The sequence below is a fragment of the Sinocyclocheilus grahami genome, unplaced genomic scaffold, assembly GCF_001515645.1.
Source record: "Sinocyclocheilus grahami isolate Dianchi unplaced genomic scaffold, SAMN03320097.WGS_v1.1 scaffold708.1, whole genome shotgun sequence".
Lineage (NCBI taxonomy): Eukaryota > Metazoa > Chordata > Actinopteri > Cypriniformes > Cyprinidae > Sinocyclocheilus > Sinocyclocheilus grahami.
The window spans coordinates 255,144-280,957 of NW_015505887.1; the positions used below are offsets into that span (position 1 = coordinate 255,144).

The window sequence follows — 25,814 nt, forward strand, 5'->3', positions numbered from 1 at the left end:
ATATTTTGCTGTATGAATATTTGAATATGCAATACACCGAAATAAAGATCAGAGCCTCTACTTTTAAACAAAAAATCTAGCTTAAAGCATTCTTTTTTTATCAACACTTGAATATAGGTAGGTTTCATAAAAATGCATAATTTTGAGCAAAAAGGTGAGAAAATCACATTTTTATCAAAAACTACATCTGGGTAATATTCAGTACGATTATCAAAGCATAAATCCAGTAAATCGCTTCCATCAACACCTCCAAAGCTTGCACAGACATATATCACTTCCTGGATCAACATTTTACTCCGTAACATTATGCAGTTTTCATTTGTATGCTGTCTATTGCTGATGATCGCATTATTTTTCATATGCATCTGTTTACATAAGAGATCGCTCGTTTCTCCGTCCTGTACACGTGTGTTTTTGTTTGGGAGGTTTTGTACTCGTTCAGAAGATGTGTAATAGCGCCCCCGAGTGTATAACAGTGAAAACACGAAAAGCCGTAAAAACTCATCTTTGGCGGGGAAGCGTTGTCTTCTAAAAGACGAGATAACTCGTCAATGGCGGGGAGAGAGGTAAGGGAGTTTGCAAATGTGATATTGATTTAATACAGCAGTCGACGTGTTTTGATACCGGTTTCTTTTCTCCACTTCCTCCACCAGCTGGTCAGTGCTGAAATCTCCTCGTACGGCGAGGATCAGACTCTTGATGGTGTCCTCGGAGCAGTCGACATCCAGCAGACCCCCGACCACCACCGGCAGCCGGCTGGGATTGACCTGCAGCAGCGCAAACACACATGTGTGAACTCTCCAGATCAGCAGCGTGTGCATCTCGTGTTCAGGGCTTTCAGCGTACCTTCTGTACGTAGATCTCAATGTATTTCTGCAGGCTGTTGCGGTACAGGTAGAGCACAAGATCGTGGACGAAATCGAAGCGGTCGCACACGATGATGAGAGGAAGCTGATCTGTGAGTTTGGCTTCCTGTGCAACGACACAAATACAAACACAAATGTGACCCTGCAGCACAAAAGCAGTGTTAAGTCGCTGGGGTATATTTGTAGCAATAGCCAACAATACATTATATGGGTCAAAATTATAGATTTTTCTTTTATGCCAAAAATCATTAGGATATTAAGTAAAGAACATGTTCCATGAAGATATTTTGTAAATGTCCTACCGTAAATCAGTGGTGGACAGTAACAAAGTAGTTTTACTTCACTACTGTACTTAAGTACATTTTTCAAGTATCTGTACTTTACTGGAGTAGTTTTATTTTGAGTAACTTTTACTTCACTACATTCCAAAGCATAAGATCGTAATTTTTACTTCACTACATTTCATAAAACATATCGTTACTCCTTGTAATATATCACGTGCTCCGAGACGCAGAAGCGGTGTCTGATTCATGAACGAACTGATTCTTTTCAATGAACCTTTTAAATCGGTTCGCAAATCGCACCAAACGATTCATTGACGAATTGGAATGAACCGATTGCAGTTGTTCTCGAGTCGACAACTCACTGATTCAAATGAACCGTTTAGTGCGAGTCTCCAGTGAACTGAATTCACAAGTGATGCTGCGTTCAAGTCCTCCTGGGACGTTCATACTTACGAGTTGACAAGTCGTAATTATGACGTCAGGTGCGTTCAAGTCAGTTTAGTCGACACAAGATGGCGGTGTACCTTCTTTTAATAAATTACAAGAAAATACAACAGGGTCTGTTAACTCTGCTTATAGAAAATGAAGAGCAAAGAATTCGCATCAGGCGTGTTTTGCGTTTTGAATATTTTTTTTTAGACCAGGATCCAGGATCAACAAATGCTAAAATACATAGATTAAAAAAAAACTGTTACTAAATGCAACATGCAACATGGCAAATCAAAAGATTGTTCACCTATAGGTGCAAAAATTATAGCATTTTTTAACTTGGATTTCATTAACTAGCTGCGTAACAAGAACATGACCAATTTAAGTTTATAGGACAACTAAACTATCAATTTGAACAAAAATTTACCGTCAACTACAGACGTTGCATCCATCGATTCCGCCATGTTTCTCATTGACACGCCCCCAACTCGGAAACTCGGGGCTTAAAGAAAATTTGAGTTTCCCACTCGTAATAACGACCTTGTGGTGGCGTTCATGTGCGTTCAACTCGTAAATACGATCTATCCGACATGACTTGAACGCACCATAAAACCAGAGTCTCTGTTTTAGGTCAAAAACCATTAAAATAACACAGATTAAGTTAAATAAAATAACTCATGCACGTTCATATTTCCAGCTGCTGTAGCATTAGCAGTTTTACTAAAATGCTATGCATTTATCCCTATGTGATGTATGTTTTTATATTGTTTGTCCGCACACATAGCCTAAGTTACTATGTATCTGGATCAACTAGACGAGTAGGCAAATGTTTATTCATAACCATGCTGAAAATAAGTCACTAATGTTAGCTGATGCTAACTGTCTAGCTAACGAGCTTGCTGGTGCTAAATTGAAGAAAAAAAAGCCAATATAAAATTAAATGATAAAAGTAGCTTATATAAAACTGTCAAATAAACATTCATCTATCGTTACTTTTTACTTAAGTACATTAAAAATCAAGTACTTTTGTACTTTCACTCGAGTAAAATTGAAAACTGAGTACTTTTACTGGAGTAATATTTTATTATACGGATCTGTACTTTTACTCAAGTACTTGATTTGTGTACTTCGTCCAACACTGCTGTAAATATATCAAAACTTAATTTTTGATTAGTAATATGCATTGCTAAGAACTTAATTTGGACAACTTTAAAGATGATTTTCTCAATATTTAGATTTTTTGCACCCTTTATTCAGCTTTCAGATGATGTATAAATCTCAACTTCACAAAACTGACCCTTATGACTAGGGATGCACGATATATCGGCCACCATATCGGTATCGGCCCATATCAGCTCATTTTTTCTGTTATCGGTATCGGCCTGATAAGAAAATTTGGCCGATATCTTAAAGCCGATAAATAATGCATTATTTCCTTCAGAGACACTTCAGATGCGCGCTGTTCGTTTGCAGCCTTTTGTGCAATTGTACATTGTAATATTGTGTTTATTTGATGTATATCTGATTTATAGCATTTTTTAACTTGGATTTCATTAACTAGCTGCGTAACAAGAACATGACCAATTTAAGTTTATAGGACAACTAAACTATCAATTTGAACAAAAATTTACCGTCAACTACAGACGTTGCATCCATCGATTCCGCCATGTTTCTCATTGACACGCCCCCAACTCGGAAACTCGGGGCTTAAAGAAAATTTGAGTTTCCCACTCGTAATAACGACCTTGTGGTGGCGTTCATGTGCGTTCAACTCGTAAATACGATCTATCCGACATGACTTGAACGCACCATAAAACCAGAGTCTCTGTTTTAGGTCAAAAACCATTAAAATAACACAGATTAAGTTAAATAAAATAACTCATGCACGTTCATATTTCCAGCTGCTGTAGCATTAGCAGTTTTACTAAAATGCTATGCATTTATCCCTATGTGATGTATGTTTTTATATTGTTTGTCCGCACACATAGCCTAAGTTACTATGTATCTGGATCAACTAGACGAGTAGGCAAATGTTTATTCATAACCATGCTGAAAATAAGTCACTAATGTTAGCTGATGCTAACTGTCTAGCTAACGAGCTTGCTGGTGCTAAATTGAAGAAAAAAAAAGCCAATATAAAATTAAATGATAAAAGTAGCTTATATAAAACTGTCAAATAAACATTCATCTATCGTTACTTTTTACTTAAGTACATAATGCTAACCTAACATATAAGTATATAAACCATAAATGTTTAAGAATCACTTAGGCTACCTCTGTGCGATTCATGATCAGGTAGATCTTAAATTGCTCACGCCAGAAAACTACTAATTGACCAAAATGCTTCGTTTGACTTTTCGGAGATCATCTACTCTTCCCTGTGGATTTCCTCTGACCTACTTTCTCAACGATCTGAATTTCTGCGTATTGAATTTTAGAATATTGAATTTGATGTTCCGAATTTCCTCTTCATCTTGAAAACTTGAAGCTGTATTTTTAAAAACTGGATATTTGCAGTCTAAGATTTCAGAACAAAAAAATTCGCTGTTTGAAAATACATGTCTATAAAACTCTGCCGTAAAGACATTCAGTTGTGTTAAATTTCAAATGTTTCATATTCAAGTTAAAAAAAAAAATCAAATTCAGAACTCAGAAAACTACTAATTGACCAAAATGCTTCGTTTGACTTTTCGGAGATCATCTACTCTTCCCTGTGGATTTCCTCTGACCTACTTTCTCAACGATCTGAATTTCTGCGTATTGAATTTTAGAATATTGAATTTGATGTTCCGAATTTCCTCTTCATCTTGAAAACTTGAAGCTGTATTTTTAAAAACTGGATATTTGCAGTCTAAGATTTCAGAACAAAAAAATTCGCTGTTTGAAAATACATGTCTATAAAACTCTGCCATAAAGACATTCAGTTGTGTTAAATTTCAAATGTTTCATATTCAAGTAAAAAAAAAAAATCAAATTCAGAACTATGTTAAATGCCACATAATATTCAGTTTTGTTAAATGACACTTGTCAATAATTCAAATTTACACGATACAAATTCATTTAGTTTTGTCATATTATAAGCTCCATACATCACAAAGCAAGCTACATTTCTATTGTCAAAAGAATTATAATGCATTTAGACATTCAAAGCACTAGAGTGCAAGACACCAATAAACAATTAATGGTTACACTTTATTTGAAGGTGTCTTTGTTACAGCGTAATTATACATTTAAGTACTGAGTAATATTAATTAACTACATGTACTTACTATAGGGTCAGGATTAGGGTTACTTGCATGTAATTATGCATAATTAATTGTTATTATAATAGTAAGTACATGTAACGTGTAGCAAGGACACCTTAAAATAAAGTGTTACCCAATTAATAAACAACTATTATATTATGAATTATTATCACAATTATAATAAAAGAGCAATGCAAAAGGGGGAAATTGTTATTTATGTAATTCAATTGTTAACGATTAAATAAAAAAATGTAAAATGAAGCTAATGTTGAATGTTTAATTTATTGTTATTAACTCAATTCAAATAATTCAATTGTTAATAATTAAATTGTAAACTGTACATTTAAGCCAGCGTTTAATGTTTACTGTTATTAATTAAATTCAATGTATTCAATTAAAATAAACTGTTAATTGTTAATAATTAAATGTAAAAATTTAAATATAAGCTAAATGTTTATTTTATTGTTAATTATTCAATTCAGTTCAGTCGATTTAAATAAATTCTCAATAATTAAAAATGTAAATTTAGATAATGTTGAATTTTATTTTATTGTTATTAACTATTTATTTTAATTAACTGAATGAATTTAATCAGCAATAAACATTCAATATTGGCTTAAATTTAAAATTTTAATTTAATTATTAGCTATTTATTTTAATTAATGATATAATAATAATTAATTATTTTATAAACAAAAAATAGTAATAATTATTGAGTATTAAAATAACAATACAATTATTTCACTTAAAACTTAAAAAATACAATGCAAATATTTACATTTTCATTTTCTTTTATTTCTTTTCTACTTTTGTATTTTTTTTAAACAATATTTCAGCATTTTCAAACCTAAAATCTGCCAAATAAATGTACATTTTTAATTTCATTATTAGCAATTTATTTTAATTAATGGATTGAATTGAATTAATAACAATAAAATAAACATTAGCTTAACATTTAAAAAAAATTAATTAACCACTTAATTTAATTGATCTAATTGAGTTGAATTAATAATTAAATAAAACAATTTAAATTAAGCTAATGTTGAATGTTTATTTTATTCGTATTAATCCAATTGAATTCATTCAATTAATTAAAATACATTGTTAATAATTAAATAAAAAACTGTCAATGTACGCTAATGTTTATTTTATTGTTATATATTCAGTTCAACTCATTAAAATAAATGGTTAATTAAATGTAAAAATGTAAATGTGAGTTATATCTTATTTTATTATTATTCATTTAATTCAATAAATGAAAATATATTGTTAATTTGATTTTAAAAATCTATTTTGTTTTTATTTATTTTATTAATGGTGTTATTATTTTTATTACCATAACTTATCATCTGTATTAATATTGAGTGTTGCGCCAATAAAAGTCACATATATGATGACAGAAGCACTGAACTGGATTTTATGGAGCTGACTGCATTAATGCGTTTGGTTTCTCGAGTCTCGAGTACCTTGAGGAAGTTCTTGACGCGCTCGGCGTTGTAGCAGCTGCTCTCTCGACAGATGCGCTCCACCTCTTTGATCTGCCCCGTCTTACACGCCGCCTGAATGTACTTGAAGTGCACATCGGGGTCCTGACTGAAGTTCACGATAGAGCCCAGAAAATAAAACAGACCTGAAAGAGACCCACAGAAATGAGGAATCGTTCAAAGCCGCCTCGAACCCCCCTGCAGCTCGTGAGCGTCTCACCCTCGAAACTCTTGAAGGACTCGAAAAGCTCCACCAGTGTCTGCGTTCCCAGCTGCTCGTGGTACTTGGTGGCGATCTGAACGCTCAGCTGCAGGTTCTGACGCAGGTTTGCGGCCAACATGACCCTTAAACACTCGACGGAGTCGCCCACAGACAGAGAGCCGAAGAAATTCACCAACCACTGACAGACGATGAGAAGAAAAAAAAAAACGTGAATCTTCGATACTACTCTGACAGACTTCTTGAATTCAATTTCAATTTAAACATTTAAAAATGTAACAATTCGAATTTCAAAGACTCTTGATATTCACACACAAAAGGTTACTCTGCAATAAAAACACGCTGCAAGCTTCAAAACTCAAAACTAACTCCCCAGTTTAAAATATAAATGATTCTGAAGCACTAGGATCTGAAATCTGTCACAATATCCCCTCGACACGCTCTTAACATGCCTCATCCTCGTCTGTAATCAAAGAGGAGCTTCTGAAAAACTCACGTCTGTCCTATCAATCACAAGAGCGATACTACTGCCAAGAAATTAAATACCTTTTTCGGTGCAAAAAACGTTGCTAGCTTTCTAAACTAACCTCGAGAAACATAATATACAAATGTGAAACTGCATTCCATGGGATAATATATACTGTAAGGTAGGGCTGGGCAGTGTCTGCGTTCCCAGCTGCTCGTGGTACTTGGTGGCGATCTGAACGCTCAGCTGCAGGTTCTGACGCAGGTTTGCGGCCAACATGACCCTTAAACACTCGACGGAGTCGCCCACAGACAGAGAGCCGAAGAAATTCACCAACCACTGACAGACGATGAGAAGAAAAAAAAACGTGAATCTTCGATACTACTCTGACAGACTTCTTGAATTCAATTTCAATTTAAACATTTAAAAATGTAACAATTCGAATTTCAAAGACTCTTGATATTCACACACAAAACGTTACTCTGCAATAAAAACACGCTGCAAGCTTCAAAACTCAAAACTAACTCCCCAGTTTAAAATATAAATGATTCTGAAACACTAGGATCTGAAATCTGTCACAATATCCCCTCGACACGCTCTTAACATGCCTCATCCTCGTCTGTAATCAAAGAGGAGCTTCTGAAAAACTCACGTCTGTCCTATCACAAGAGCGATACTACTGCCAAGAAATTAAATACCTTTTTCGGTGCAAAAAACGTTGCTAGCTTTCTAAACTAACCTCGAGAAACATAATATACAAATGTGAAACTGCATTCCATGGGATAATATATACTGTAAGGTAGGGCTGGGCGATATAGCAAAAAAAATATATCAACGATATATGTTTCATATCGTTCGGTATCGATAATTATTGACATTTTTTCTAACCTTTTTTAAAGCAGAGCAATAGAATTTTTTTTTTTAAATATAACCACTGTATTTTTAATTTGCCCACTTTATTAAGACAAACAAAAATATATATATATATAATATTTGTTTATTTACAGTCAAACACAAAACCTTATGTTTTATTTCTTATGTTTTATATGCAGATTAAATTAATCTTAAGGAAACTTTTGACTTGTTTCCCGAGGCCACAGGAGGGCGAAAAGAGCAAAATAATGCAGCTCATTAATTGTCATTCAATTCAAATAACTGTCTATAAAAACGTGCATAATGTCGACATTAACATATATAAATCAAATATAATTTAGCAAACTGCATAAACAGTTATGAACAAAACAGCATCATGTGTTTATGCATTGCTTAGCCTAATACAAAGAGACAGATCGCCCATCACAAAGATTGCATTTAAAAACAAATGAGACGCAGTGAAATGAAATAAACCTTCACAAATTCGCGTCGCGTTTTCTAAACGTTAAAACAGTTTTACCTTTGCATGACTTTCTTTGCATCTCTTGCATGAGACGCGAGTGCAGCAGTCATATTTGTCCGTCTAAAAATGCACTGAATATGCATCTGTGTGAATGGCTTGGTTTGGGTTTTCACCTAATCAAGATCTTCTCCACATTGAGCTTCTATATTTCTCTAATATTTTGAACGAATAACGCAGCAGCGGCGCGTCTCGTGGGCTCGACGAACAAAACATTAAGATGCAACAGCGTCACTTATTATCATCATCACCGCATCTCGCGCGCCACTGATGACGCTCCCTGACGCACTCCTAACATTCGATTGTACCATTTTTGTTTTCAAATGCAAATGTTTATTTGAAATTCGACTAATATTCATTTTTTTATTCACAATCTCCTCATCACAGGCAGGCACAGCACTCAATTCAGCATGTGTTCGTGTTTGTGTGTGCTGTCTGTGTCACTCAGAGCATATATCGTGTGCTATATCAAACATGTTTTATATCGTTATCGATGAAGGTGTACCGTCGATAAATATCGATACCATTTTATCGCCCAGACCTGCTGTAAGGGCTCATGTACAGACGTGTTTTACTGCAGTTTATGCATTTGTGAATCAAGCCAGTGACTATATGATCAAAGCTCGTTCTCTTGAGACTGCACACATAGGGTGAACCATTAAATATAACTATAAACAATAAAACAATTAATAACTGTAATAATAGTACTATTGTACTTCATTTATTTTTTTTTTACTTTATTTTGTTATTTTTTAAATAATTAACGAAAAATAGTGTGATAATATATTATATTTTAAAATAATTATTGAGTATTAAAATAACAATACAATTATTTCACTTAAAACTTAAAAAATACAATGCAAATATTTACATTTTATGTATTTTTTTAATACAATTTTCTGCATTTTCAAACCTAAAATCTGCAAACTTTTATTTTGGCGGGTTGCCGAATTATTATTTTAATTAAAATAAATTGTTAATAGTTGAAATTTTTTTTTTTAATTAAGCTAAGGTTGAATGTTTATTTTATTGTTATTAATACAATTTAATTCATTCAATTCATTAAAATACATTGTTAATAATTAAATTAAAAACTGTCAATGTAAGCTAATGTTTAATGTTTATTTTATTGTTATATATTCAGTTCAACTCATTCAATTCATTAAAATAAATGGTTAATTAAATGTAAAAATGTAAATGTAAGTTATATCTAATGTTTATTTTATTATTATACAGCCTGGCCAAAAACTCTCCATATCTGCTTCACCACCTCGGGGTGAAGCATCCATTCACTGGGCCTCGGCCCCTGCCTCAACAAGATGTCTGCTCCCATATTGAGATGCCCAGGAATACTGTGTGTATCTCCGCTCGTGATGTAGCGTGGGCAGGGAGGAACACACAGTCTGTAACGCGATCTGCCAACACACACAGAGAGCTTAGCTGAATGACAGAAAGCTAGCGCCGGCTGCACCTCACGTGCTTTTAAAGCTTCCTGGTCATGACGTCACCCGCCGCTGACGTCTCGCCCATCGTTCGACTGATTACACATATGATTCAGAGCTTGGTATCACTGAAGGCGTTCCCCTAGCGTTTTCCGACGCAGCTCGAGTTCCCGAAGGGGAAACACTGGTTCTCAGATGGTTCAAGTTAACAAGTTTCTAATGTTGTGGTGGGACTCGTGTTGGCTCATCTTGTGTAAATCTGCTGTGAACGCATCCGTTAGCATAGAGCACTATCTTCTGGAACTGAGCCGTCTCAGCAAAGCATTGGATGACTTTCGCAGGAACATTCGCTCGCAGGTAAACGCTGAGGGCCAGAGTGATGTCAGCGGCCCTCACCAGATCACCCAACTCCTCCGAGCACTCCAGCTGCAGGGCATCATGGGAAAAAACCAACACTCAAAACTCACTGTTAACTAAATCTAAAACTGTTAAAGGGGTGGTTGATTGCGATTTCACTTTTTTATTGTTAGTTAGTGTGTAATGATGCTGTTTGATCATAAACAATATCTGCAAAGTTATGAAGCTGAAAGTTCAATGCAAACGGAGATATCATCTTTTAAAATTCTGGCAGTTTAATGCCTACAAAAACGGCTGGTAGGGACTACAACGAGTTACTTCCTGGGTTCGTGACATCACAAACCCAGATAAACCCCGCCCTCGGGAAAAGGCAGCAAAGGGGGCGGGGCCATGCTCCGCTGCTTCAGAGAAGAGGAAGAGAAAACTAGAAACTGTGCACGTAAAAATCATTTCATATATGAATCGCAATTCTGTCTTCTAACGATTCTAATGGATTCACAAGTTTCAGAATCAATGCTCTAAAGCAGAGGTTCTTAATACTGTTCCTCGCGTCCCCTGCTCTCCACACGCTCTGTATCTCTCTCTCTTTCTCTCTCGCTCTCTCTCATTCAGCTCAGCTCCAACAATGAACTGTTCCAATTATACAATAATTTTCACATAGCTATATGAGAAGCATTAAACATGGATGCGCATGCGGTTGCTGTACTGTATTAAAGCTTTAATCAGAATAAAACCGTATATTAAAAGCTAACATAAGCAGTAGCATTTACAAATAACAGTGTATCTAAAAGTATGAGACAACAACAAACATAGGCCTACCATTAAAAGCCGTGCTTGCACAGGTTCTGCACGATCCTCTTCAATAATATCCTCTGCTTCTCAATCGGGCTCAAACTGATAAGCGATATTAACGATGCCGTTGTTTACAATACAACCGGAGCACATGCCGCTGAGGTGAGGGGCGGGACGTTTAGACGAGCACTAGAGGTGGTTTAGCCAATCACAACACACTAGGCTAGCTAACCAATCAGAGCCCATCGCCTATTTCTGAGGGCGGGGCTTCATAAAAACGGGAAAAGATCAGCACTTTTTTCAGAGAAGGGACAGAGCGGTGTGGAATAAAGGTAAATTATGTGAAAAATAATGAATTTTTTAAATGAAGCATTAACACACGTTAGACTGCACCTCATAAACACAATCAAGCCTAGAAAAAAAATCAGTGAACCACCCCTTTAACATTTTTTAAGGCAACATTGAAATAACATTTTACGGCAATTGAAATAAAGCTGTAATAAAATTAAATTGACAATTTTAAACACTGCCTTGGCAACTAAACGAAAAAAAAAGTTGAAGCACTAAAAATCTATATATAAAAAAAAAAATGAAAAAAGCACATATCAAAATGACTAAAACGTAAAATAAAATTAAAATGAAAACTGAAAACATTTTATAAATACTAAAATAGGACAACAATCCAACAGTCATTGTTAACTAAAACTAAAACTGTCATAAAATAAACTATAACTATTAGATGAAAAACTGAATCTTGAAAGGCTTAAATGAACATTAGTAACGGTCTTGTATCGGATTGCAGTTTACCAGGTAAACATTTTTATATATAATAATTATATTAATATTTAATATAATTTTAATAAGGCTTAAAACTTTCATATTCCGTTTTTTTTTTTTTTTGGAATACCTCATAAATAAATAAAAACTAATAAAGCTCCTAATCTCAACAGATCATGAAAAATATCCACGTTTATTTATATTGACAAATTAAGCACATCAATTTAAACTTCACTTTGCACAGACACAAACATTAATAAAATAATCAATAAATTAATAATTAAACTTCTTGTAAAAAAAAAAGGTTACTCATAATAAATAATAATATTTAATTATAAATAATAATAATAATAATAATAATAATTAATAATAAAAAACTTAAATAAATAAATCTGCCTAAAAATGCTGTCTAAACTTAACTTTTATTTTCCAAAATACACAAATGCACAGATATGTCGAATTAAATTAAATTTAATTAAAAATAAATTGATAAGTAATATACTTGAGCCTGGAGCAGAAAAGCAGTGTTAAGTCGCTGGGGGATATTTGTAGCAATAGCCAACAATACATTGTATGGGTCACAATTATACATTTCTCTTTTATGCCAAAAATCATTAGGATATTAAGTAAAGATCATGTTCCTTGAAGATATTTTGTAAATTTCCTACCGTAAATATATCAAAACTTAATGTTTGATTAGTAATATGCATTGCTAAGAACTTAATTTGGACAACTTTAAAGATGATTTTCTCAATATTTAGATTTTTTTGCACCCTCAGATTCCAGATTTTCAAATAGTTGTATCTCAACCAAATATTGTCCGATCCTAACAAACCATACATCAATGGAAAGCTTATTTATTCTATTCTCTTATTGATCTATAAATCATCTTATGACAGGTTTTGTGGTCCAGGGTCACAAATGGGAAAGAGCAATGAATTTTCCACCTTCTCTCCTTTGAGCCATTTCTCCAGCAGCTGTGTTCGTCCCTGCTGCAGCACCGGCCTGCAGAGCTCCACCGACTCCAGCTTATTGAGCTGCCCGCGGTCCAGCAGGACCCCGAAATACTGCAGCAGCGCAGATGGCTGGCCCCCCTGCGCCGGGACGGCCTGGAACCGCCGGATGGTCTCTGCCGATCGCAACACACCCTGAGAAGCAGAGAGAGGATTCAGAGACAAGCGTGTGTGTTTTTCACAGTGATTCTGTGTGACTCAGGTTTGAGCTCTCCGAGTGTGTGTTTTTCGGGGACCTTGGGAGCCGACGCAGCGACTTTGGCCGCCTCGGTGTAGCTGCCCTGAGAGAAGAGCGTGTTGAACTTGTGTGTCAGGAGCTCCTCGGCTCCGGGGAGATCGCTGCGTAACGCTAAACGTAACGCCAGCTCGGGATTCTGCAGCACGTTAGCCACGTAATTTACTATGTTCTCCTCCTCCAAGCACACACACACATACACACACAACACTGATGATGCAGCACCTCACACACACACACACACACACACACAAGCACACACACACGCACACACACAAGCACACACACACACACACAAGCACGCACACACACACAAGCACATACACACACAAGCACGCACACACACACAAGCACACACAAGCACACACACACATACACACACAAGCACACACACACACAAGCACACACACACACACAAGCACACACACACACACACACACACAAAATGTAATAATTAGAATTGCACAGAGAAGAAAACAGAAAATAGTTGGAAATTTAAAATTTTAGGCAGATTGGGAACATCTAAACCAATAATAATTGGTTATAATAATAATAAAATGTAATCTTATTTATTTGTTTGTTTATTCATGATTATAATTTTATATTTCATTATAATTATAACTTTGGAATACTTGTTTCTGATTGGTCAAATTGTCATTTTAAAAGCTGCTTTTGAATTATTGTATTTAATTATTATATTTATTTAGTTTTATATGTATCTATTTTTAATTATTGTTTTGATTTTAGTTATAAACATAACTCTGGAATACTTGACTCTCATTAGTCAATTGTCATTTTAAAACTGTTATTCTTAATTATTTATTTATTTAATTCTAATTATTATATTTTGTTATAATTATAACTCTGGAATATTGAACATCATTGGTCATATATAGACACAAGACAGACAGATAGATAGAATTAATAATAAAGTCAAAATATATAAATAAAATGGATAGAATAAATCAATTAAAAAATAAAAATAAAAACGAATAAAGCTCCTAATCTCAACAGATCGTGAAAAATATCTATGTTTATTTATACTGACAAATTAAGCACATCAACTTAAACTTCACTTTGCACAGACACAAAATTTAATGAAATAATTAATGAGTAAATAATTAAACTTCTTGTAAAAAAAATATTGTTATTTTTTACTACTTTTTTACTCAGGAATACTTGACTCTCATTAGTCAATTGTCATTTTATAAAGCTGTTTTGTTGAATAATTATATTTTAATTATAATATATTTATTTAGTTATATATAATTTGAATTATTATTTTAGATTTATTTCTAATCATACCTCTGGTATACTTGACTCAAATTTGTCATCTGAAGAGCTTATTTTATTTTATTAATTATTATTTTCTATTTAGCTATAATTATAACTCCTTCCACAGAATAAAATAATTTACACTCAAATCAATATACAAAAAATAAAACATAGGTAAACAGATAATATATATATATATATATATATATAAACCAGATAGACAGATAAACAAAAAGAATAACTTTGAGCTTCAGAGTTTCGGAATAACAATAAAACTTGTAACTTATAATAACAGACGAACCCAGTTCAATATTTGAATAAGATTCATGTGCTCGTGATTTAGTAAAGGACATACAGTATAAGATGCACAATTCTGGACTCCAGAAGCACGTTTGAGTGTGTTTTTGTTCTGTTTTCTTGTTCAGTTGTATTTAGTTAGTATTTTCAGTGTTGCATGTACAGATGTGTGTACCTGCCCCTTCTTATTGACCCCGATGACCCCGGATGTGCTCTCATGAGCGGCCGTGACGAATATGGTTTCAGCGCTGATGCGGTTCATGTAAATGCACACGCCCGACTCCAGATCATACATGTGAAAATAACCGTATTTAGTGATGAGGTAGATGACGCCGTGCTTAGTCCCCATCTGAGAGAGAAAACACAGAAGCTAATTCTACATGTGCTCAGTTAACAGAGTGCATTAGTGCAAGCATTTTTTCCATTCATTTTTCCCATTGGGATTTTTAAAAGAGTCCACATTAAAGCGTTATAAGATTTGATCCAAACCAACCAGCTACGAGGAGAATCACAACATCACAAACTTTGATTTGAAGCAAAAAAAAGTAGGCTATTTGAAAATTGGACAAAAAGACAAAGATACAAGACAGTGAAAATCCTGTCATACTATTTAGCTTTGAAAACTTCATCGCTGTTTTCATGTTTATTAATACTTCTTCATGTAATGCAAGTTTTTTTTTTTCAGCCAAACCACTTTGACTGTAACGGGGCTGACGAGACGTGAGACGTGTGGATCCATCTGCAGGCTTTATTAAAGAGACGTGGTACACAGGCAGGGTCAAACACTGGCAAACAGGTATATGGCGGGCAAAACACAAGAATAGTCCTAGGGCTAGCGTAGGTCACCGATCAGCAGACAGAATCACAGGGGCGAGACGAGAGGGAGAAATCCAAGGAAACGGGCAAAGATCAAAAACCGCAAAAACAGGCAAGGCAAAACAAGGTAGACTCAAAAAAGGGTGCAGGCTAAACAATACTCAGCAGAGAAATGTGGTTAGAGTGGGTGTTATATAGTGAGTGAGGTAATTAGAAACAGCTGTGTGCAATGAGTGCAATCAGGGCAGTGTGCAAATTGTGCAAAGAATGATGGGATATGTAGTCCGGGGTGCTATGCAACAGTTTGTGTAGTGCGAGAGTCAATGAAATGGAAAGGGTGACCTCTGGTGGTGAATAAACAGAAGTCCATGGACTGAATTCGTGACATTGACGTAAAATATTCTCTTAGGAAGTGAATATTTCAATAATTTAACAAAACTTTTGCATGTTCACAGCTCTCTGATGTCGGTTAATGGTCACATAGACATGCAGTTAAACAAATTAAATATTTTTATTTTTAGTGTTCAAGTGTTTTGTTTTTCTATTTTACATTTTTATGATTGAATTAATTATTAGCGTTTTAACAACTCACAAACCCACTGCAGTTCTTACATTGACCCCATGCTGGGAAACCCTGGAGTAATGTAATATTTAATGCATTTTATGACAAATGTTTTATGAAAAAAAAATCAAAGAATTAAATATATTTTCTTTATGTGCTTTTTTTATATCAATGGGGTACATTTAATGGCAAGTTGAAAGCAAGTTAGGTGTAGTCCGGGGTGCTATGCAACAGTTTGTGTAGTGCGAGAGTCAATGAAATGGAAAGGGTGACCTCTGGTGGTGAATAAACAGAAGTCCATGGACTGAGTTCGTGACATTGACGTAAAATATTCTCTTAGGAAGTGAATATTTCAATAATTTAACAAAACTTTTGCATGTTCACAGCTCTCTGATGTCGGTTAATGGTCACATAGACATGCAGTTAAACAAATTAAATATTTTTATTTTTAGTGTTCAAGTGTTTTGTTTTGTTTTTCTATTTTACATTTTTATGATTGAATTAATTATTAGCGTTTTAACAACTCACAAACCCACTGCAGTTCTTACACTGACCCCGTGCTGGGAAACCCTGGAGTAATGTAATATTTAATGCATTTTATGACAAATGTTTTATGAAAAAAAAATCAAAGAATTAAATATATTTTCTTTATGTGCTTTTTTTATATCAATGGGGTACATTTAATGGCAAGTTGAAAGCAAGTTAGGTAAAAAAAAAAGTAATCTAAATGTAATCTAGAAAGTAGTGCTGTCAAAATGAACGCGTTAACGCATGCAATTAAAAATGTAACGTAATTAACGCAGGGGCGGAGCTAGGGTTCTGCTTCTGTCTTTTTCTCTTGACAAGAATTGCATTTATTTAGTCACAGAACGTCTTTACGAGCACATCAAACGGGAGACTTTCAGACGCGCACTCCAACTTCACCTCAGCGTCAGGCGCGAGTCAAACGAGAAAAGATACAGGAGCTTCAGTAACTACAGTGAACTGCAGTCAGATGAGATGCTGTCAGGCCGTATGTCAGTAAAAACCAATTTTCCTGTGCTGTCAGCCGGTATACTGTGCTCGTAGCACATGCTCTTCAATTGCACGCACAAATGCAGCGGCACGCGCTGTAGCCTCATTTCATATTAAAGCGCAAAAGAAACTACGAGCATGCAATGTCATAGTAATGTCGTCATGAAGTTACCAAAAAGGCGATTAAAGCTGCCTTAAAACTGTGCATGTATATAAGTATTTGTTATATGAGTCAGATTTAAAAACATGTCTCTGAAATGCAATGGTTTTCAGAACTGTCCTGGAGCAGCAGCACTGTCTCCCTCATCTAACACACCCGATTCAACTACTCAGCTCATTATAGAGACTTTAACAGCTGAAGTGTTATGGTAAAGAGTTATGAGAAACTAGGCTGCGTGTCAGATCCGCGTCACGTTCAGCAGCGGCAGCTCTTAAAGCAGCCAAAATAACTGAATATGTCATGAGATGCTGTCAGGCCGTATGTCAGTAAAAACCAATTTTCCTGTGCTGTCAGCCGGTATACTGTGCTCGTAGCACATGCTCTTCAATTGCACGCACAAATGCAGCGGCACGCGCTGTAGCCTCATTTCATATTAAAGCGCAAAAGAAACTACGAGCATGCAATGTCATAGTAATGTCGTCATGAAGTTGCCAAAAAGGCGATTAAAGCTGCCTTAAAACTGTGCATGTCTATAAGTATTTGTTATATGAGTCAGATTTAAAAACATGTCTCTGAAATGCAGTGGTTTTCAGAACTGTCCTGGAGCAGCAGCACTGTCTCCCTCATCTAACACACCCGATTCAACTCCTCAGCTCATTATAGAGACTTTAACAGCTGAAGTGTTATGGTAAAGAGTTATGAGAAACTAGGCTGCGTGTCAGATCCGCGTCACGTTCAGCAGCGGCAGCTCTTAAAGCAGCCAAAATAACTGAATATGTCTGTTCATCAAAGAACAAATTTAAAAAAAGATCAAATCAATCACTTCTGCACCTTTAAGGATTCATCTATATTTAATTTAGAATTTAGTGTTTGATACATTTATTCAATTTCTGTATATTTCCTGCTTGCTGAAGGGCACAGGTCGCTAAATATGACATTTATTATAATGGGTTTATATGAAGATTGTTTTAAGTTCACTTAAATTAGAAGTTGTTATTTTCTAAAGTCTAATAATGTTAATTTATGTTGAATGGCTGTAGTCAATGGTTAAATATTAGAAGAAAAATAACAATTTCCTAGAGACATCATTAGTATTGGTATCAGTGATACACGCCTTCAGTCATAAAAAAGATGCCATTAAACAAATATTAAACATATACTGTCTTAATGTTGTTTCTACATTAATTTGAAGATTGAATGTGAAATTATTGCAATATAAAAGTATATTTAAAAACTTTAATGTTAGATGGGATTAATCGCAATTAATTTCAGAAAAAATGTGCAATTAATTACTTAATTTTTTTTAATCAATTGACAGCACTACCAGAAAGTAATCAGAACACATTACCTAAAACAAGTAACCGAGATTACATTACTAACTACAATTTTCATCATGTAATCTGTAATCAGTATGGACTACAATTTGAATGTAATCTGCTAAAAACATAATTAAATTAAATACGACGGAGAAATATAAAACTATTAATTTAAAGTTGTTGGTTGTATCTATAGATACATTACATTTTATTTCTATTGCATACATATACAAATATTTAAGTATTTTGAGAGCATAGGGAGATCGACTCGATTTTGAATTTTCTGCAAACCATCATGGGTAATGTAGTTTTCCACCACAAATTCTGCTATAAAACATGATTATTTAAAAAAATAAGTTGAATTAATGTGAACATATGGGTTCAACATTAGCATATACAATCGATTAACAACCTCAGCGCTCTAAACAGGGCTGTCTTTAAAGGTTTATCAGTTATTGTCAAAAATCAATTTCTCTATGGAGAAAATGAATGGAGTTTTTACTTCCGCTCTATAGTGTGGTAACGTTTGACCTGCATGGCCACAGGAAAGTCCGTCTGCGCTTCAGGAGGGAAAAACACGTCCACTGCTTTCTTAGTGAACGGCTGGTTACCGGCCTGAGGCTGACCGACCTCGATGATGTGCAGCTGGAGAAGACCAGAAACAGCTTTATACTCCAGAAAAGCACTCAGCTCAAAAGCTATCTGAATGTGACGTGGCCTGACGTCACCTTTCCTCCAGCCTGCCCTCTGACGCCGAAGCAGAAGAGCGTGGAAGCGTTTGGGTTTCCCTCCAGTTTATAAAGTCCAAACGCAGCCGAGTGACCCTCGATGGGCTGAGAAACCTTCCGGTCCACAGAGAACAACTGCATGGCACCGACGACCCGATTCTGCTGCAAGAGCCAGAGACGAAGACAGACTTACACACAAACTGACATTCACAAACTAAAGACACATTCAATTCATACTTTTATTCATCAAGGATGCATTAAATTAATCAAAAGTGACAGTAAAGACATTTATAATGTTACAAAAGATTTCTATTTCAGATAAATGCTGTTCTTTTGAACTTTCTGTTCATCTGTGAATCCTGAAAAATACAATGAATCACAGTTCCACAAAAATATTGTGCAGCACGACTGTTTTTAACATTGATAATAATCAGAAATGTTTCTTGGGCAGCAAATCAGCATATTAGAATGATTTCTGAAGATCATGTGACACTGAAGACTGGAGTAATGATGCTGAAAATACAGATTTATGTCACATGAATAAATTACATTTTACTATATATTTTAATTTTTTTTGGGGGGGGGGGTTAATTTCTAAAAAAAAAAAATTCTAAATTACATTTATTTTTATTTTATAAATATCTTTAATTTAATTTTACTTAAATTTTAGTTTTAATAATTTTAGTACTTCAGCTTATTCAGCTGATTAGGTTTATTAAGTTGAAGTTTTTCATTCATTATATATTTTATTTCAGCTTTATTTCAATTACTGAAAATGATTTTTAATAGTTTTAGAATTTTTTTAAGAAATGTAAGATTAAATTAATAATAAATGTTTTTTTTTTTTAATTCAAAGTACAGCAGTTACAAAAAATTAAAAACCATAAAAATCTAAATACATAAAACATAAAATTTGGAATAAAAAAAACAATCAAAATAAAACACTTACCAAAAATTAAATAAAAAATACAATCAAAATAATAAGAAACAAAAATAAAACACTTACTAAAAATGTATTATATTTATTACTGATATTTTTTAATTAAAAAATTAAAACACAATAGTTTCTAAAAATTTAATAATTTAATTGCAGGATGCGAGATAAAATGTCCAACACACACACTCACACACACACACACACACACACACTCACACACACAAACAGACACACACTCACACACACTCTCTCTCTCACCTGCGCTGATATCCCGATGAGCAGGAGCCACTTCTGCTGCTCGTCCGTTCTGTAGTTGATGATCTGGCATCCCGCGAGGCTGGCGTGACGATCGAACACCTTGATTGGCTGAGAGTCTCCCTCCATGCTCCAATGATAGACGGCCGTGTCCGTAACCAGGGCGATGGTGTTAACCGAGATCCACCTCCAGAACAGCACTTCATCCGTCATAGTGTGAGCCTTCACTTTACTCTTCATCTCCATGTTAAAGATCTGCAGCGTCCGCGCCGCTGCGGGACACACACCACACGCGACCTTTGACCTCACACACTAAACACTGAATATCAGCAGTGCTGGGCATAACATGATTACTCAAATAATTTGGATTACTTTATTTGAGTTATTTTGTCTTGAAATGCCCCCAAAATGGTGCAGATCAGCTGTTTATTAATAAACACAATTAAAAACATTCCCATTAACTGCATCAAAAGGCCGAAAATGAAGGTCGTTTCAGAGATAGAGCTAGTTATTACATTTTGATGAAAGATTATGAAGACAAGCATTTCTTTAGAATAACATGCACTGATGAATCATTCAGAAATGTGAATTACAGAAGTAAATATTGATTTCATGTTGACTTTAAAAGAAATATTACCCAACACTAAGTTTTATTGCTGAATATAAGAAATGATCTAATACTGTACATTAGTTAATCATTATCATTAATCATGACCTAATATTAAATGTTTAATGTTTTGCCTGTATTTATCACAAACACAGATGAGACAATAACTGTGTGCAGCACTGAAAACATTATTTTAGTATTAATTATATATTACAGTATTTATTAATATTTTTGAATTAGCTTTTATTTTTATGATTATAGTCATAATTTTTTATATTTTTTATTTCTGCTTAATTTTCATTTCGATTTTAGTTTTAATCATATTTGTCCTTCAGCTCAAAAATGTAGGACTAAAATGATTAAATAATTTTAAAACAAAAAACAAATCAATATCCAACACTTGCTAAAAATTAATAAAATCATTAAAAAAAATTAAAATAAAAATGATCAAAATAAAGCATTTACTAAAAACGAAAAATCACAAAAATGTACAATTAAAACAAAAATAACTTTTAAATCAAATGCTTGCTAAAAAATTTAATCGTAAAAAATTTAAATTAAATGATTAAATTCCCAAGAAAAGTTTTAAGACTATTAAATAACTCATTTTAGCTAAATAACAACACTGGTCTACAGACAGACTGAGCCGGATCACATGATGTGCTCGAGTACAGATTACACACGATAAAGCTCTGAATGTCAAATACTGTAAGTTCATGAACCGGGAAGTGATGAAGAAAAGATTAAGAGCGGATCAATAAAGCTGGAAGAGCAGGAATGTTTCACTGTAACACTATCAAACACGCATTCCATTAAAGAGACACTCATGTTTAACACTAGCGCTTGATTTAAAGGCACAATATGTAAGATTGTTTTATTAAAATATCCAAAAACCACTAGAACAGTGTTATATATTTTGCTGACTTGTGTACTTACATTATCCCAAATGTTTCGAAGAATGTTTAAATCCAGAGAAATAAGCAATTTTAACTAGTGACACGGACCGTGTCCATAGTGTTATCACGTCGCCTGCTAATGACGTCATAACCCCTCGATTTCCGGTTTTGTTTAATATGTTGTGTGTTTTATTAGACCGGTGCCGACCGCACAGAGTAGCATTATAACAGAACTTTCAAATGTATCTAGTATGATAAAAGCTCCGCTGCTTTACCCCACATACGCACGACCGGAAGCAGCGGAAGCGCTCGACTGTGGCATAATAAAAGCCCCGCTATTTTACCCCACATACGCACGACAGTAAGCAGTGGAAGCGCTCGACTGTGGCATAATAAAAGCTCCGCTGCTTTACCCCACATACACACGACCGGAAGCAGCGGAAGCGCTCGACTGTGGCATAATAAAAGCTCCGCTGCTTTTGAGCCGTGTGTCACGCTCGTTCAGCGCCTCGTTTCGCTTCGACAGCTTTCAGCCTCACCCTGCTTCATACTACTACGTTAATAAATCATTAGCTCATCATGAACATGATTTCTGCACACATGAACATGAATTTTTTAATTTTTTATTTTATGATTTATTTCATTTTTAGATTTTTAGTAAGGGTGTTATTTTGATTAATTTGAAAAAAAAAATCTAAATAAAGCATTAACAAAAAAAATTTATATTATTTTAAATTATTAATAAGTAATCAAAACATAATAAAAATAAAACACAAAAATTTTATATTAAAAATGTAAAATTAATAAGTAATCAAAACATAATCAAAATAAAATACTTACAAAAATGTAATATTAAAAATGTCAAATTAAAATATATCAATAATTAAAAAACACTTACCGAAAATGAATTAAATTACAAAAATGTAACAAATAAAATAAATCATTAAAATAAATATACAAAAAAATTAATTAAACTGAATTTGATAAATTAATGATTAAATGATTATTAATTCATGAAAATTAAAATAATAAAAAAATCTAAATAAAATACAGTCTATTACCAAATCCTAACCCTAACAGAAAACCTTATGCATTTTTACAATTAAAAAACTACTTAATTTATTTTTATATAGGTTTTTTTTTTTTTTTACAAATGAGAACATCCCTGGACGTCTGCAAAAGGAGTGCAACTTTGGCCCCAAAATGTGGTTAAGGAGGAACACATACACACAATGCTCATGCATACGTCAGGAACAACACTCAAGCGGCCTTCAGTCAACTGGACACAGACGTTTACATACATATGAGACGGTATATATGTATGTTCCAGCAATGATCAGAGCACAACGGTTGACAGCCATCATTTCAGAACGACGGAGAAACTCACCATCTTCAACAAGAGCAGAGCGAGAGCGGGTTAGGGGTTAGAGCGAGAGTTAACATTTCTGAGAAGCATATCAGAGGACAACAACATAATGAAGCCTGTCAGACTGAGACACAAGCATCAGCCGTGAGCGGATCAGCACCTTTCAGAGCGATGACTTTGCTGGCCGGGTTCATGATGGCGCTGTCTGCCGTGATCGGCCGGCGGATCGGCTCGCTCGGGTCGCTCAGGTCCACGATCAGCACCTGGTTCTGCTCGCCCACCTTCTCTCGGATGCAGATGAAGCGGTCCGACTCCATGGTCAAGCAGCTGAAGCTGATGCTGGCTGGACTCACTCCCAGCGTCTGCAGCTAGAGGGCGACAACAGTCAGAAAAACACTGCAGAACTCCACCGGTCCGAACTAGCTGATTCAATAAAGGCAAAATAATTTTATGATTTTTATATCATTATTAATTGATATATACAAAAATCATAAAATGTCAAATGAAAGTAAATGTAAAATAAAAACACTTAAAATTTTAAAATTCCTAAAAAAATTAATCATTAAAATTGTAACATTAAAATGAATAATTTTAATATAGAAATAAACCAAATTAAACACTTAAATATAAAATAATTAATACAAATGCTCAAAATACAAAAAAAATTAAATAAATCATAAAATGTAAAATAAATGTATTTTTAATTTATATTGTATTATTTATTTAATTTTTATTAAGCATTTCATTTTAATGAATTTTAAAAAAATTTAATTTAAACATAGAAATGTAAAATTAATAAAACATTAAAATTTAAAATATAAAATAAAACAAACAATTAAATTAAATGTAATTTTAATGAATTTTTTTTAAAATTACAAATAAAAATAAAGCCATTTAAACATAAAACGTCAAATAAAATTAACATTAAAAAATAAAAATAATTAAAATTAAACTAAAAATTGATTAAATCATAAAATGTAAAATTCTAATGAATAAAGAAAAATAAAAACTACACAATTAAATCATAAAAATCTACAATTAATGAATATTCATAACATTTAAAATCTAAATAAAACAAACAATTAAATCAAAACATATAAAATTAATAAACTGAAAAATAAAATAATAAAAATAATAAAATGTAAAATTAAAATGAATAATTATAAAACTAAATAAAAATATATAATCAGAATATATCATAATCAAAAATGATATCATAAATATGTAAATAAAAATTTCAAAATAAAACTATTTATTTTATTTGTTTACCTGCATGTCATGTGACCTTTGACATCAGACAACCATGAACATGTGAATGTGTCATTGTAACTGAAATATTAACTCGAAAACTCAGGGGTACGTTAAGTAAATATTTTAGGTCAAATGGGTTCAGCTGACAAACAAAAAAAAATCTAATTGGGTCATTCCTGCAAAAAAGCATCAAGCGATAAAACAACTCTGGTGTTAATCAAGAGTTTCTGTTCTAACCAGCGTTGAAGTTCAAGATATTTTGACATTATCTTTGATATTTTCCTTAAAGTAAACTCTCAGCACAGCCGTATATTAAACATGAAACATGTCCTGATGCTGTTTCATGGGTGTTTGGGTCATGCAGACGGCTGAAACCTCACACTCTTCAGGGCTCAGGAGCTTCTCTCGGGGCTCTGAGTGATTCACTGCTGAGAAACACGGCGTCTGACGGGAACATACTGCTTATGAAAGGACCTGGAGATACTGTATAGTAGCCTACGGCCAACACACACACACACTCACACAGACACACACACACACACACACACACACATGGTGCGTGTGCATGTCCAACACCCTGACACAGCACACTCAAAGTGAGAAATTAAATTTCTCATCCCTATAAGAACTGCTGCATCTGCGTTTTCACAGCGGTCTGTATTTATTTGCAAACACACACACACACCCACGCACGCACACACACACACACACACACACACACACACACACACACAGACACACTCACAGACATACACACTCACGCACACACTCACACAGACACACACAGAGACACACACTCACACACACTCACACAAACACACACACTCACACTCACACTCACACGCACACGCACACGCACACGCACACACACATGCACACACACACACACACACACACACACGCACACACACACACAGAGACACACACACACACATACACAGACACACACACACAGAGACACACACACAGACACACACACACACACAGACACACACACTCACGCACACACTCACACAGACACACAGAGACACACACTCACACACACTCACACAAACACACACACTCACACTCACACTCACACGCACACGCACACGCACACGCACACACACATGCACACACACACACACACACACACACACGCACACACACACACAGAGACACACACACACACATACACAGACACACACACACAGACATAGACACACACACACACTGAGTCAGAGGAAACGGAGCTACAACACTTTCCTCCCTTTTCATCTCTCAGCGTTACTGACTCCCTCAAACACACACACACACTCTCACACACACACATACACACACACACACACACA

General features: G+C 34.4%; 1 protein-coding gene across 1 annotated transcript in view; it reads right to left on the reverse strand.

The window, feature by feature from the left end:
- Positions 1-25,814, reverse strand: part of LOC107560031 (clathrin heavy chain 1-like) — a 53,759-nt gene that overhangs the window by 23,114 nt on the left and 4,831 nt on the right. The window contains exons 2-15 of the mRNA XM_016244089.1: positions 23,393-23,600; positions 23,254-23,256; positions 20,367-20,635; positions 19,172-19,333; positions 18,975-19,088; positions 14,747-14,924; positions 13,005-13,198; positions 12,703-12,903; positions 10,100-10,255; positions 7,170-7,333; positions 6,529-6,758; positions 6,291-6,454; positions 847-972; positions 625-767 (exon numbers count right to left, since the gene is read on the reverse strand). Coding sequence (XP_016099575.1) covers positions 625-767; positions 847-972; positions 6,291-6,454; positions 6,529-6,758; positions 7,170-7,333; positions 10,100-10,255; positions 12,703-12,903; positions 13,005-13,198; positions 14,747-14,924; positions 18,975-19,088; positions 19,172-19,333; positions 20,367-20,635; positions 23,254-23,256; positions 23,393-23,600 — 2,312 coding nt within the window. The remainder of the gene's footprint in view (positions 1-624; positions 768-846; positions 973-6,290; positions 6,455-6,528; positions 6,759-7,169; positions 7,334-10,099; positions 10,256-12,702; positions 12,904-13,004; positions 13,199-14,746; positions 14,925-18,974; positions 19,089-19,171; positions 19,334-20,366; positions 20,636-23,253; positions 23,257-23,392; positions 23,601-25,814) is intronic.